General features: G+C 40.3%; 1 protein-coding gene across 1 annotated transcript in view; it reads left to right on the top strand.

The window, feature by feature from the left end:
* ush2a (Usher syndrome 2A (autosomal recessive, mild)) overlaps nucleotides 1-15063 on the top strand; it is a 209824-nt gene that overhangs the window by 169269 nt on the left and 25492 nt on the right. Inside the window, exons 69-74 of the mRNA XM_055010958.1 lie at nucleotides 1286-1469; nucleotides 4578-4735; nucleotides 7911-8069; nucleotides 8466-8628; nucleotides 10671-10888; nucleotides 10966-11102. Of these exons, the coding sequence (XP_054866933.1) occupies nucleotides 1286-1469; nucleotides 4578-4735; nucleotides 7911-8069; nucleotides 8466-8628; nucleotides 10671-10888; nucleotides 10966-11102 (1019 nt within the window). The remainder of the gene's footprint in view (nucleotides 1-1285; nucleotides 1470-4577; nucleotides 4736-7910; nucleotides 8070-8465; nucleotides 8629-10670; nucleotides 10889-10965; nucleotides 11103-15063) is intronic.

Below are 15063 nucleotides of genomic sequence, written 5' to 3'. Positions count from 1 at the left end.
ACAGCACACCTCAAATAAGCACAGAAGGATCATACATTTACAACTGACTTGCTTTACATACGTTTACAGAGACGTGTGTTACGTTGCTCTAAATGTGAAGCTTATTGTTATCCGTGTATTTATTTTAATCAGAACTGAAATTTTTTTTTTTTTTAAATCTTACGTTTTGTAAATATTTTTGTTACAATTTATTTGCCTCCATTTTCTTTACTAACATTTTAGATATTTTTTCCTCCTTTTCCTCTTTGCTCTACGCACTTCTTTTTCTCCTCCCACTGCTCCCTTTTTTTAAATCCTCCCCCTCATATTCCCTTGTTTTGCCTCTCTTTGCTGCATCGCGCTACCCTTCACCTTCCTCTCTCTGCTTCTTCATTGTTGAGTACATGTGAACGAGACTTTGTCATTGCCTGACTAAAATTATGTATTGCAGTTTTTATTTATTAAGAACTTTAATATTTTTCCTGTCTTGATCCATGTTTAATTAGTTTTCCTCTTCAGCATCTGACCTTCTGTCTTGTCTTTCTATGTCGATCTTTTCACAACTGATTTCATTTTTTCAATCTTTTCTACTCCTCTTTTTATCTGGTATCTTTTATCTCTTCTTCTTTTCCATTTAAATATTCCATTTTTGTTGTATGTGCATTTTTTAAACCCATTTGTTTACCTTACGCAGCCCAATACCTATTACATCTTTTGTTTTAGTACACGTCTAAGCTCCTTATTGTTCAGTATGGACCTCCTTTTTTTAAGCTTCTCTTTCCCACCACTTTAACGTATCCTTGTGTCTCAGTGTACACTGCAAAATGTTGTGTCGTCTTAGATACATTTATTTTTGTAATTAGAAATAATATATATTCTATTGCATGTTTGTGTGTATATGTTGGTTAACAAATTCAATTTTAAACTCTTTTTGTGTCATTTTCCTCTCATGATCTCCTGAGGAAAATCTTCCATCTTTTTCATCATACTAAGGATTCAGCCTTACCTTAATAATTACATAATCATGTCACATTCTTTAAGTTTCCAGTCAACAAAACAGTTTCAACTTGTCATCAGTTATTGAAAAACCAACAAGCTGTTAGTTTTGCTGATACACGCTTTGCATCCTGTTTGTGTATGCAAAGTGATGCTCTATACTTTCCTTGCAGCACTCTTACCGGTTTGTTTGAAATACCCAGAAGAAGAGCTGCTAATTAATTATAGATGTTAATTAATTATAGATGTTAATTAATTAAGGTAGAAAACTCTCAGTTCCTCCTCTTTTTTTCTATCCGTTCTCCTCCAGGTGTATGGTCAACGCCCAGACACCTAATAATAAACACATCTGCGGTGGAGCTGTACTGGGATCAGCCATCCCAGCCTAATGGACACATCTCCCAGTACAGACTGAACAGAGACGGTCACACTATTTTTACCGGAGACCAACGTGACCGGAATTACACCGACACTGGACTCCTGCCAAACCGCAGGTAGAGAGAATGCACTCGCACACGTTTACACAAGCGTGATTGCAAACATGTGCAAAAGTGTGTAAACATGTAGAAGTAAAAAAAAACAAAAAACAAACACGACTTGTGGCTTCAGAAATAATCTTTAGTTTAATGCTTAATTTTTCCTATGAGTGTCCATGTGTATTTTTTGGTGCGCTTATATTGGGGTCACCCTGTTTTTAAAACATTTCTATCACTTTCCCACCCATGTCTCTCTCTGGACTGCACTCTGTATATGTCTGTTTGTGTCATTTAATGAGCAAATATTTGACATACCAATGACAGGCGCAAACATCGCCACGCACACAAATTAAAATCACGAATCAGATCTGGCTTTTGCTTACAGACAGCAGTGGAGCGTAGATTTTATTTATCTGTTTATTTTCATTTAACCTTTATTAATCCGTTTTTTTTTTTTTTTTTTCTGAAATGGATTTTCTGCTTTAATTATAGGAGCGTAAAATGATACCGTCTCTCCTCCCCTCTCTGTCTTTCCTGTCTCTTCTCTGCCTTCTCTCTCCCGAGACAATTTCTCTTTACCCCAAATAGAATTCTTAGGATAACACCCTGCAGTACTCCAATCTCCTCTATGTGTGAGTGAAAGAGAAAGAGAAAGGAAGGAAGGAAGAAGATAGGACTGTATGTGTGTGTGACGTTTAATTTTCCCTAATTCCAGATAGTCTGCCAGAAGGCATTCCTGTCCCGACCCTTCGCTTCTCATCACTTGTCTCGCCTCCTATTCACTTCTCTTTGCTCTCACCCTCCTATCCTTTCCCTCTTACCTCATTCCCTTCCTCTTTCCCTTCTTTTCCCAATTTAGCCCTGCACCAAGAATTACACAGGGAGCACCGGCCCCATTATCCAGGCAGACTCGTGTGTGCGTGTGTGAGTGCGCACCCTCACATGCCTTTGTGTGTGTGCGTGTGTGAGTGCGTGAGACCGCTCAAAGTGGCCATTGATTATTTATGACAATGTTGATTAGCTGTCACTTTGCTTCGGCAGCCCAGGAAGTGTCTAAGATGACGAGAGAATTAACCTATTCCCTCTGGCTGGCCCCGCAGGACACACACACACACACACACACACCCACACACCCACACACACACACACATTCACAGCCAAACAGATGCAAATGCCTCACTCACCGATTACCTAACACACACACACACACACACACACACACAGTTTTACTTTTGATATCCCAAGGCAGTGTTTACATTTAAGTAAATATCTTCCAGTGATGAAGTGTTTGACTTCATTCTCCCACTGAAACCTTATGCCAATGATACAATTCTCCATCACACTCAGTCTCTTTGCTCTCCCCCTCATGATTTCTGTCTCTCCTTGACGTAGTCAGTGTGTCTCAGTGAGATGCTTTTATTTATGTTTTTGTACGTGTGTCTCTACGTGTGTGTGTGTGTGTGTGTGTGTGTCTATTAGAGTAACATATGAGTAGTTTTAATACCTTTCCCTGAGTGCGTTCTAACCCAGTGCAGAGGCGCTAATGGCCTCCTGTTTAAAACGCTCTGCACAGGAACAATAACCCAACACCACCACCTATTAATGCATGTGTGCTGGGGTTTATAGCAAATTAAAGGCTTTTAATGTTAAATGGTGGCCCACTTACACAGCTAATGTAGGCTTTAGCACCAACCAGCCACACGCTCTTAAAAGGGAAATCTATCTTATGATGTCATGAGCCAGAGAGGTGGAGAGTGTGTCGAGAGGCAGCGGGACAAATGAAAGCAAGAAAGAGAGAGAAAAAGGTGTGTGATGGAGAAGTGTGAAGAAATGGACCTTAAGTGTGGTTACTGTATAAGCATGAACACACACAGACATGTGGGCACATACTTTGAAATGCTGAAATGTAAATCATGATGGCATATACAGACAGCAATATTTTCTTTTTGCGTTTTTTCAGAGATTGTTTTAGAGAAGGTTAAACCTTAAAAACCCATTTATTGGTAATCACAACTTTAAAGTTTAGAATACAAACCATTTAAAAGTTGCTTTAATCATAAAACATTTGCGGTTTTAATAACTTTTTTCCACAATTTCCATGCCAAGTAAAGATGAGTCAAATAATGTATGTAATTACATAAGTTATGTAGATCCCATATCTGACACTTCATTTTATTCAAACTTTATTCAGTTTCCTAATCATCCTGGCATGGTAATCTTTATCAACTTCTGCAACTCAGATTCTTCTAAAGAGATGATCACAAGAAAAGCAAAAAGATCTACAAGAAAAACTGATTCTCTAATTTATTTTAGTGAGATTTTAGTGTACCCATGTTCATTATACAAACACAAACGACAAAATAACAGCAAGTTCTCCAAGCTCTGGTTCTAATTTTCTTCTGCAGCACAAAATACAACACTGCTGAGCTGTGCAAGTACACCAACTATGTAAATATCATGGAGCATTTAGTGATAGTTCTGAGTTGATTGACTACTTATGAAGGGCAACATTTTTGCTGTCATGGATGGAAGATATATCATACTAAGTGAGGTATTAGATGAATGCATTTTCAGTAACCGGTTTGAGTTAAATGAAACCTAAATTTAAATAAATGTATTTTCAGGTTGGTGCTAACTGATAGAAAAGAGCTGAAAAACCATATGTGAGCTCTATTAAAGAAGTAGTCTTCAATTCTGGAGAAAGTTTGTTAATATTTACCTATTTTGCATATTTAAATAGTTATCATTTGCCAGATTTAAAGTCCCTCTTGCTCCTACAGCTCCCTTCCTACTCCCGACTTCCCTCCCCCTCACATGCATAAATGTGCACAGGCACATTGTTACCTGTATGTAGAGCCAAAGCTGTGGACAAAGGTCGGATATTTTTTTAGCGCGCACACAGAATGGACTGCCAGCAGACCATAAGAAGATATTTGGTGAATTTGAAAAAAGTGTGTTAGAATAGAATCGCCTACTCTGCCTTTACTAAAACTATTTTGAGTGAAACTGCCCCTTTAACATTGACTGTTCTCTTCTTCTCCTTTGATCCCTCGTTTCTCTGCAACTCTCCTCTGTTATCTCTTTGCTGTTTTCTCCTCACCCCTCTTTACCCCTCTATCTGTTCAGGTATTTGTATGAGCTGGAGGCTACCACAGGAGGTGGGACTGGTGTGAGTGACAAATATGTTATAGAAACACCAGTCTCATGCCCCACTGGGATCCCACCTCCCCACAATGTGACGGTGTCAGGCCCCTACTCCATCTCTCTTTCCTGGTCCCCTCCTGGTGAGTAGCAATCTAAATGAAAGTATGTATGGATGGATGAATGTATGGATGGATGGGCCTGGAGTCATTTACTGTGGAGTGAATTCAGTCATTACCATCAGAGAGATGTTACTGATAACAGAACTAATTTCTTTATGTTTGTTAACAGTTATTTATAACTGCAGGCACTTGTGTACCTCAGCCTGTTCAGTGGATATTATTTTACATGCATTTTATAATACAGACATTTGAACTCATTAAAAAAGGTGAGATAATTAAATTTGGTGCCCTTTGAGTATGGTTGCATTATCGTAAAGACTCCTATGTTTCTGTGTTGGGGGACATTAGAAATAGTGTTAAAAGAACAACAGACAGAGAGGGGTCAGGCCTAAACAAAAGCCTGTTGTAGTTTTCCATTCACCTTCTGGCCTCTCAAGACCTGGACACATACACAGGCATACATGAGCACACACTGGGGGCTGAGTTTCATGCTTATGGGGCAGTGATTGTCTGCCCTAACCCATCTATCATTGACTATTACTCTCTCATTAGGCTGATTTCCTATCTCAGAAACCGCTTAAGGGGCCAACTAGCAAAGACACTTCACTTTGTTGTGTGTGTGTGTGTTTGTGGATTTGTGTGTCTTTTCTTTTTGCATGTTTGTGTCTGTGTTTATGTATGCATCTTTATACATGTGTATTTGAGTGTGAGTGCGCGCATGCACGTCATTGTGAGATATTTCCATAGGCAGGCCTATTCTATCGTCATTATGGGTTGATTTTAAAGGTGAGGAAATATCGGCTGGGTTCTCACGCTTGGTTAACTCTCTGAGCCCAGAGTCTGGAGTGTTTTTGTCTTGTGTATGTGTGTGTGTGCATGCCTGACTCTCTGACAGTGGGTCTGTCTCTTTGTACGTACGTGCACATGTGTTTGTGTCTTAATATGCATACACTGACTGCCAAAGCACTGACGTATGGCTATTAAAAAGACATTTAATCTAGGATCAATTCCTCCATCGTGGTGTTTGTGCCTGTCTGTGTGTGCATGTGTGTATGAGAGAAACAGAGGGTCTTGCATGTATGGTTTTTGTTGTATGTAAGAGTACATGTAAGAACTATAATTGGAGGCATCATGCATGTGAGATATAAGATGGTAAAACAGCTGATTGGTTCTAAATAATAGAACTTAAATATCACAGTGACGATTAAACCTCAATGGCATTATCACCTCTGTGTGTGCTTACACATAAATATCCTATGTGTGTGTGTGTGTGTGTGTGTGCGCGTTATATGAAGGTGTGTTAACGCAACCAAAGTGTGTTCATATAAAAAGCTCCATGTGTTGAAGTCAGAGGTGTGTGTGTGTGTGTGTGTAGGTGCATGTGTGCATATGTGAGTTGGGGGGTGAATAATTGAAGTCTTTCATTTGTCTGGTAATCAGTTCGTTCTCAAGATATCCAGAGTTCATGAATGTTGAATAACCCATCACAATACAGTTGGCCTGAATTATGGAAAAACCTCCGGTGAGAATATTAACAAAGTCTAGGCTCGTGTGTGTATCTGTGTGAGTGTTGTCTCTATGTATACATTTGTGTGTTTTTGTCTGGTTGAGAGACCACAGTGCCAGGATTGTAAAGCAAAGATCAGTCAGCTTTATGTATTTTTGACACAGAATAGGACAATAATTATTAAAATGCATACCATCTGTTGAAATATTGTATATACAATACATGTAAGAATATTATATCTAGCTGCCTGACAATACGGTCAAATTCCAAAATGCAAGTATTGTTGAAGCTAGACTATACCTAGAAATAGTGGAGATTACTTCAAGTTCTGAGATCATTTTCAGCAATCTTGCATGTACAACGTGTTTGAGATGTCTTTTCAGATTATTAGTGTCAACGGCATCAGTGGCACAGATGTGGATGCACGGATATGATGTGGGGAGAGATGTTGTCTGGTGTAACAACACAAACAAATTATGGTATGGCCACAGCCACAAGCGAGTCAGAGAGAGACCTAAGTGGTTGGGCCTTTTGTAGCCTGGGAGTGTTGGGCCCAAGTGCCCCAAGCAGACAGGACTGCCCACTCAGTCTCTAGAAGTTTAGTGACCTGAGGAAACAATCCATGATATATAGACAACCAATGTGCCCAGACAGTATACAGGGGTGGACCATCACATCAGTGATTTTTACGTCAGAAGAGCTTAAAGGCAGCTCCAAAAACTTTACCTTGTGCAAAGTGGTTCATGGTCGATTTTGAGGTTTAATTCAATTAAATTTCAGTTCAAAAAACTTTATTTGTCCCCTGGTTTACTTTGTGTCATTGTCCTGATATGAAAGTGAAAGCCTGATTCTGTTCCTTTTCACTTACCTAATAGATTGCATGACATTCCCATCCAGAATTTGCTGATTTTTGGTGGAATCCATTTTTCGCTCTATCTGTGCAGTTCTGATAACTCTTTCACGTAGTCCCTGTTTGTGCATCAGTGCTGTACAACACAACTGTGTACCACCACTCCTATGTGAGCTAAAAATTCCTGCAGCTCTGTTGCAGTCATATGAGGGTTTTGCTGCATCTTTCTGCCCAGCAGACATGGAGTTTGGACTTAATATTATGCTCAGTGGAAACTGCATTTGATGCCACACTACTTCCTACTACTTTGCAGACACCAGTTAACGGCAGTTGAATTCATGAACTTCTGAGTGTTTTCTGAGAAGTAATGTACCCTAAGGTATGCATGTAACAATGATTGTTGAATTAGATTCTATTTTAAAATTTTCACAGGTTAAAAATTTGCAGTGAAATAACACTTAAGTATGTACTTCTTTTCACTTTAAATTAACAATATTATTTGTCTTGCACAAACTTTTACATACAATTGTACCTATCAAAGCAGAAGAAGTAGTGTTACAGTCTAATGCCTTTTAGATATAGTCATAATAAAATTGTAATACAGTCTGCATGTATTTACAATCTGTTTAATTTAGGATGAAGGCTGTACTAATGCTGTTTGGGGAAATGAATGGGAAACCTTGTATTTATTTATTATACACTGCGATGCATGTACCATGGTCAAAATAAAATATGCTGGCAGTTTGGTTGGTGCACTTTTGAGTGTCCGTCTGGACTGGAAGAAGTTACATTTTTCACATAACCAAATAAAATCAATCATGTCATGTCTCTTCCCACAGTTCAACTAAACAGCAGCCAGGTTGTGAAGTATAACATCCTGTTGAATCCAGGGAGTGACAGTGCTGTGAGGCGTCATGCTGGGCAGGTCATGAACCTCACTGTGACAGGTCTGGAGCCTTTCACCACTTACTACATAAGAGTGCAGGCCTGTCAGAGAGGTAAGCACCTTCATCTAAAAGATTATCTGTCTATAAGACAATTAGTTATGCACGGTTAAAAAATAAAGTACCAAAATAGATTAAAGCCTCGCATTACTGAATTGTGAGAGTTGATAAGTTCACAGCACAGAGAAACTAGTGTACATGTCAGCACCATTTGTGACTGCAGGTCTTTTCAGCACAGAATAAAAGATGTATTTTAACATTAGTTAATGGCAGTTCAGTTGGGCATTGTATTACCTGCTGTAGCTGAGGAGTTCCAGCATCAGCCTCTTAGCAGTTCCTGTGTTTACTTCTCATATATGTATAAGATCGTAATAGGAAACTTCTGTTAATGTCATACTGTTTCTTGAAATTGGTGTTTCTATTACAAATCCTCCATTTTTCTCCTTGTAGATGGATGCGGGGTAGGAGAGGGTGTCACTGTTCGGACTTTAGAGACCACCCCAGAAGGTCTACTGCCCCCCACAGTAAACACTGTGGGTGCCAATGTGTTGGAGATCCACTGGTCACCCCCCAAAAAACCAAATGGACTCATCTTCTCCTACCATATATACAGGTAACATAAGCACAGAAAAAACACGTACATGCACAAGTACAGTACACTGAATCATATATCCTATCCTTTATTATGTATGTCAGTATTTCAGATGTGTGGATTTAGTGCAGTGTTATGTTCCACCTAAAATGTGTGTAATGGGTTGAGCTCTATGGGGTAAACAGCCTAGTTTTGCAAGACGGATTCATACTAAAATAAATGTGTGTTTGCTCGTATCCTCACTCATTAGCCTGAAAATGTGCCATCAGCCACATGAAAAATTTCTGACCACCTCTGTTTTTAAGGTATGGTCATGTTATGGCAACTATATCCACTTGATTAACGTAAGGAAAGATTGCATATGTGGTTAAAAGAAGCCAACACTAACTGTTGTATGAGACATTGTCAGTCCCCAAACACTCATCCTAACCTCCTGCTTAAGACATTTGCAGTGATACAACTGCATCAGAACAATTATAGCAGTGATACATCAATGACTGCTGTATTTTTTTGCAAGAAGATCCAATTTCTAAATGTCTACTAAGTGTCCATTTCAATCTGTGTGAGCAGGTGAAGCAAGTTTGTTAATAAAAAAGAAGTACTTTTTTCATTCACTTAACCAATGACATACACAAATTGCAGAAGCAGTTGAGAAACTGTTTCTGAAGAATCATCACCAAATGTTTTTTGTGACTCACTGTCTGCAGGAGCATGTATTGAAACTGGATGATGAAGTAAAGAAAAGCACGCATAGACACCTTACACGATCTGCTTTCACATTCTTATTGTGTGCATTCATACTCAGTATATCACAACATAAATTAACCTGAAGTAACACACATGCATCATATACTCAGATGTGCGGATATATGATATACATACTTACCTTTACATACAGAAACATGTAGAAGTCTATGTACTGTGTGCGTGTGTGTGTGTGTGTGTGTGTATTAATGCATGCTGAAGGTCGTGGTCTGCTTGTTGACCAAAGAGTGTGTGATCTGTATGCAGGGTCAGACCAGACTAAGCCCTTTAAGTCCTCAGGAAACACACATTAGCATAGCAGTGCACACACACACACACTGACACATCTGGCATGATCAGACTCAGGCAGACAGGGACTTGGATAAAACAGGAAAATCTCTCTTTCTCTCTCTCATACACACACCTGAAACCCTACGTAATCAAAGACAGATGGGCTTACCAAGACATCAGGGTGCTTGCATCAGCCAGTGATTTACACACAGTGTTTAAGACGTGATGTTACATTTTTTATTTCAATTCCACACAAACTGCATTTATTTTCAGTACAATAAAGCAAACTAAGATAGTTTTAGTAGTATATTTGGATTATACTGCAAATACACAAAATTTAACCATGTATGCTTTCAGCAGAGGTCCAAAAAGAAGCTTAAGCCAAAGTTTTGCAAAAATACATTAAAGTCACATCATTGATTAAGCCCCTAAAACTCATCTTTTTACTTCCTAATCACGTATTTATATGTTTTATCCGTGAAAATAATACCTAAATGTAATTCTGTAAGGCTGCTTCCTGTGGATTGTCCAGATCTATGAAGTCCCTGCTTCTCTCTCTCTATACACTCCTCCACTACTCACTGCAGGTCAAGCACAATAGCTCACCTGTGACACTGTAAAACTATTCTGCTCTACTTAAAGGCAAGCTGCAGTATTGGCATGATTCAGAGATTCATTTTAGAACCAGAAACAGGGTTGACAGGGTTGGTTCCTTAGCTTTCTAATGTGTGAAATCCTAAGTAGGTGAATCAGTGTTTTACTGCTATTCTCAATGTGGAAATGCTCATCCATGCTCTTGACTGCTTATTAGTGCATTTTCCAGTGTATACAAAACACCATATAGCCATATTAACATGGTTAAAAATATAGATTTTCACCAGAGAGGATCTTTCAAAATAAAGATAAAACTCTCAGTAAAAGTACATGAAGGTATCTGTAACTAACTTTCATAAAACGTCCTTTTTAAATTAGAGCTGTCTGAAATAAACAATGATGCAAAGCTAATCCAGGAATTTACTTCATCATAGGCGTCCATCCGGAACGGAGGAGGAGCTGCTGGTTTACATCTGGTCCAGTGGGCCGCTTGAATTTTTTGATGCAAGCCCTGCCCTGCGACCTTTCAGCTACTTTCAGTACAGGATTCGTGCCCACAACTCTAAAGGTTCAGTTTTGAGTCAGTGGACTTTAGCTCAGACCTTACAGGCAAAGCCACAAGATATGGCCCCTCCTATTGTCACACCCTCTGGTAAGTTCACCAAGTCCCATAAAAACTGATCTGTTTAAAAGGTTCTTGTATTGAGTCACTGCTGTGCACTTTGACAGGTGCCTACTCAGTCCACCTGAAATGGAGCGAACCGGGACAGCCCAACGGTCTTATTTCCCATTATAGGTTGGTTTACAAGAAACTGCAACAGGACCCAACGCTCAACTCAACCACTGTTACTGCTCTTACTGTAGAGGTAAAAGCATCACACACACACACTTATGCATGCACACACACACACACACACACACACACACACACACACACACACACACACACACACACACACACACAGTGGCTAGCAGATGATGGGAGCACACATTTTTCTAAACAGGACAGTCTCATCCCTCTTCACATACTCTTGTAGCTGATATCAGGAGCTGTCATCATCACCTTAAAGGTTTCTATATATTGATAAAAATGCTCACACATGCAAGATTTTGTGTTCATGAACTGATGGAAACATGCCTGTAAATGTACGTGTAACATGCATGAAGTGTGCGTATGTGTGTGTCTGTTGTCATTTGCGATGTATGTGAAGAAATTTAGACTCTACCTGTGGTTCCGGTGCCATCTGTTTGCCAGTGAGGGGCCCAAAGAGACACACGCACACACATGCGCAGACACACACACACACACACACACACAGCCCATGGCCTGCTATTCTCCAGGGCCTCATCCACAATTCTGTCCCATGCCTGATGCTCTAACACAGGGAGTAACTATAATATAAGCAACTTCGCTAACACCAGACATACAGACACACATATATATATATATATATATATATATATATATATATATATATATATATATATATATGTATACGTATGTATGTAGGTAGGTAGGTAGGTAGGTAGATAGATTTTTTTAAAAACACCCCTCAACCTATCTCACACTCATTCACATGTGTAATATGCATAGACACATACACTATACTACTGTTAACAGCTGTCCTCTAGTCTCGATATGAGTTTGCAGCTCAGTAAGCAGGCTAAATTCACTCAGTTCTTTCTGCACACCACTGCACATCTTTAGGTGTATCTGTATTAATACCTGAAAGTTGGTGTTATTTTGTTCTACTTACACTTCCATTTTAAAAAAGTTATGTTTCGGTCTGCATGACACAAAACAAAAAAAGTACAGAAGATGAACCAAAAATATGATCAAACAGGATAAAGAAGATTTAAAGAAAAAAGATGAGAGAAAAGAGATATGGAGATAAACACATCAATGTACAGGTTCTTAGAAGAATAACGGGAAAAAGCAAATGACAGAGAGGCAGATTGGCAGAACAAAGAACAATAGAGTTGCTGGAGAAGGTGAGAAAGAGATAAGAAGGAACAGGAGGGGGGTGAAACCGAGGGATAGATGGGGGAAGGAGGGAGGTGAGTGAAGAGGGAGAAGAGGTAGAAGTATAGATCTATATTCTGTCCATATGTGTGGCCTCTTCTCCCTCTGTGACCTTTGGCTTGTCACTCATAATTAATACAAGATGTAAATGGAGACCTTTCACCTTCTCATTGATATGGAGCACTCTGTGTTTGTGTGTGTGAGAGAGAGAGAGAGGCTCATTGACATGGCATAGACTTATTTTGGTGGCGGTCATTTGTCACGCAGTTGCCTTCACCACACTCACTACGTTGTTTAGGAATACACAAAGAAAGGGGAAATGAGAAGCAAAGCACTGAGCCAATTTGGAAAGAGTAGACTTTTTGAAGGATTTTGTAAAATATGTGTCATTGTGTAGGGTAGCATCCCTCTTGGTTATGATGGTCATTAATTAAAGCTTCAAGGGCAAAATAGGTGCTTAAGTAGATGTATTGTGGGATATAGATTGTAAACCACTTTTTTTTCAGATTGACCAGTGACAGCTGTTTTCCTTTTCTCTTACACGTTTCATCTTCACTTCTTCATCCCATCTTGTTTTCCTTATTTAGTGTTCACTAATCCACCGTTTCATTCTCCACCAAAAGTTTCTTAGTTTTGTAGATGTATTGTTTGTGCGTGTGTGTCTGTCCGTTTGGTATGTGTGTATTTGTGTGTGTATTGATCTCAGGCTGGGCTGGGAACCCTGCTCTGTGCCAGCTTGGCTGATTAATGGGGTCGTCATGGCAATCGGACGGAATGAGGGTACGAAGCGCAGGCGGCCTGCCTCACTAGACCCCTACACGCCGCCTGGCACTCACACCGTCTCACACACACACACAAATTCACTCTCCATGCCTTACACCTTTCTGACAGACATGTTAGTCACTCATACAACCCTGTCAGGTTACCTTTCTTGCACCGTGGTTCCTTTACTTATCCTCTGCTTCATGTTTCTCATCATTATTTTTTCTCTCTTATTTTCTTCTCTGTTCTCTCAAATGTGTGCTTTTTTGTGTTTCACTCTTTTTCTGTTTTATTTGTTTGACCATTATGTCTATGCTGCTGGAGATTCTAGCTACAGAGATCATTTTGCTCTCATCAATTCTGGACAAGGACTTCAGTAAACAGCTAAAATTAAACTTTCCCATAGTGCACCTCCTCTAGCCTCCAACAATCCTTTGCTCTTTTCTGTTTCATTTTTTTTACTTCATTTTTTGCGATCATATCCTCCCCTACCTGTCAAGACTTCTACCTCTTCCTGCACCTTTTCATCCTCATCTTCATGAGTCCCTGCTGCCCTTTCTTCTATGCCCTGTTTTCTTCTCACTCACTGGTCTCTCGACATCCCCAGCCACCCTACTCTTATTCTTAATTTCCTCAGCTCCTCTCTTCCATCTGCCCTCTCCTCTCTCTAGTTTTACTGCCTTCTTTTACCTCCTCCACCCTTTAACCCTTCTCCACCTCACTCTTCCTCCATCTTCCATCTCTTCGCCTGCTCTTTGCACCTTCTTTCCCTCTCCCATTCACTGTCTCCTCCCTTGCACCTTTTACTGATCGCTTTTTTTTTTGTCTTCCTACCTCTTGCATTTCCCTGCCTGCCACCTCCGTCTTTCTCCTCCTTTACTCTGCTGTCCTTTCCTCCCTCCCTTGGCTCTTCCAGATGTTACACTGTGGCCCTTGGGATCGCTGGTGAAGGGAGACCATGGGCATGCGTGTGTATGCGAATGTGTGTTACTCTGTGTGCATACATATGTCTGAATATGGTGTGCTTGTGTGCATGCATAACGTTTTTGTTTGTGTGTCTATATGCAACAGTCTGTGTGTGTGTGTGTGTGTGTGTGCGTGTGTGTGCTGTATTAATACATCCCATTGATCAGAGCAGGACCCCTGACAGTCATCATCCCTGAGAACCATCTGGCCGACGCCTGACGCTCCCTCACCCAAACAGAAGCTGACACCCTATTAATCTGCTACCGCCATGCATACATACGTGTGCGTGCGTGTGTGTGAATGAAGGAATCGGTGTGAGCATGCGGAAGAGACTGTGTAAAAGGTTATGTTTAGCGTATGCGTTAACATTTTTGCCATGTCTATGTTTCTGCGTACGTGTTTGCATGTGTGTGTTTGTGTGTAAATGTGCTCCAAATCCAGATCGTGCACACACATACGAACGTGTACACGCACCACTCTGCCATCCGCCAACAACAGCCGGCGCTGAAGGGAGCTGAAGGGTGCTTGGAAATTAAGGTTATTACACAAATTGAGCCATATGGTCTAAATATTTCAGAGCTGAAATTTACTAGGCAATAAAAATGGCCCCTACCTCGGTAATGGTGTAAATTACAGCTTAACCACCAGCGCTAATGATGTCCTTCTGTACGCCCCGTAACCAACCGTACATGAAGGACACATTGTTTAAAAAATACCCCAGGAAAAGCAAAAGAGAGAGAGGGAGAGAGAGGAAAGGGGAAGAAGGGATGCAGAGTGAGGGATGAACAGAGTTAAGGAGGAAGTGAAAGAGGTGAAGAAAGTGGAGAGTGGGGAAACAACAGTGGTGGAGAAAGGGAGAAGGAGAGAGAGAAAGAGAGAGAGTGATTAATATAGGGAGTGGAGAAATAGAGAGAGAGAGCTAGCAGCATGTTTACAATCTGTTAGTTTACCATTAAGAGCCCGTCAGAGAGTGTGGGACAGCGAGGGCCAGCCGGCGAACTGTGTCTCAGAGCCGATATGAGGTTTGCGCGTGTGTGTGTGTATGTGTGTGTGTATGTGTGTGTCTGTGTCTGTCT

This window comes from Amphiprion ocellaris, chromosome 1, assembly GCF_022539595.1.
Source record: "Amphiprion ocellaris isolate individual 3 ecotype Okinawa chromosome 1, ASM2253959v1, whole genome shotgun sequence".
Taxonomy (NCBI): Eukaryota; Metazoa; Chordata; class Actinopteri; family Pomacentridae; genus Amphiprion; species Amphiprion ocellaris.
This window is presented reverse-complemented; position numbering and strand designations above follow the sequence as displayed.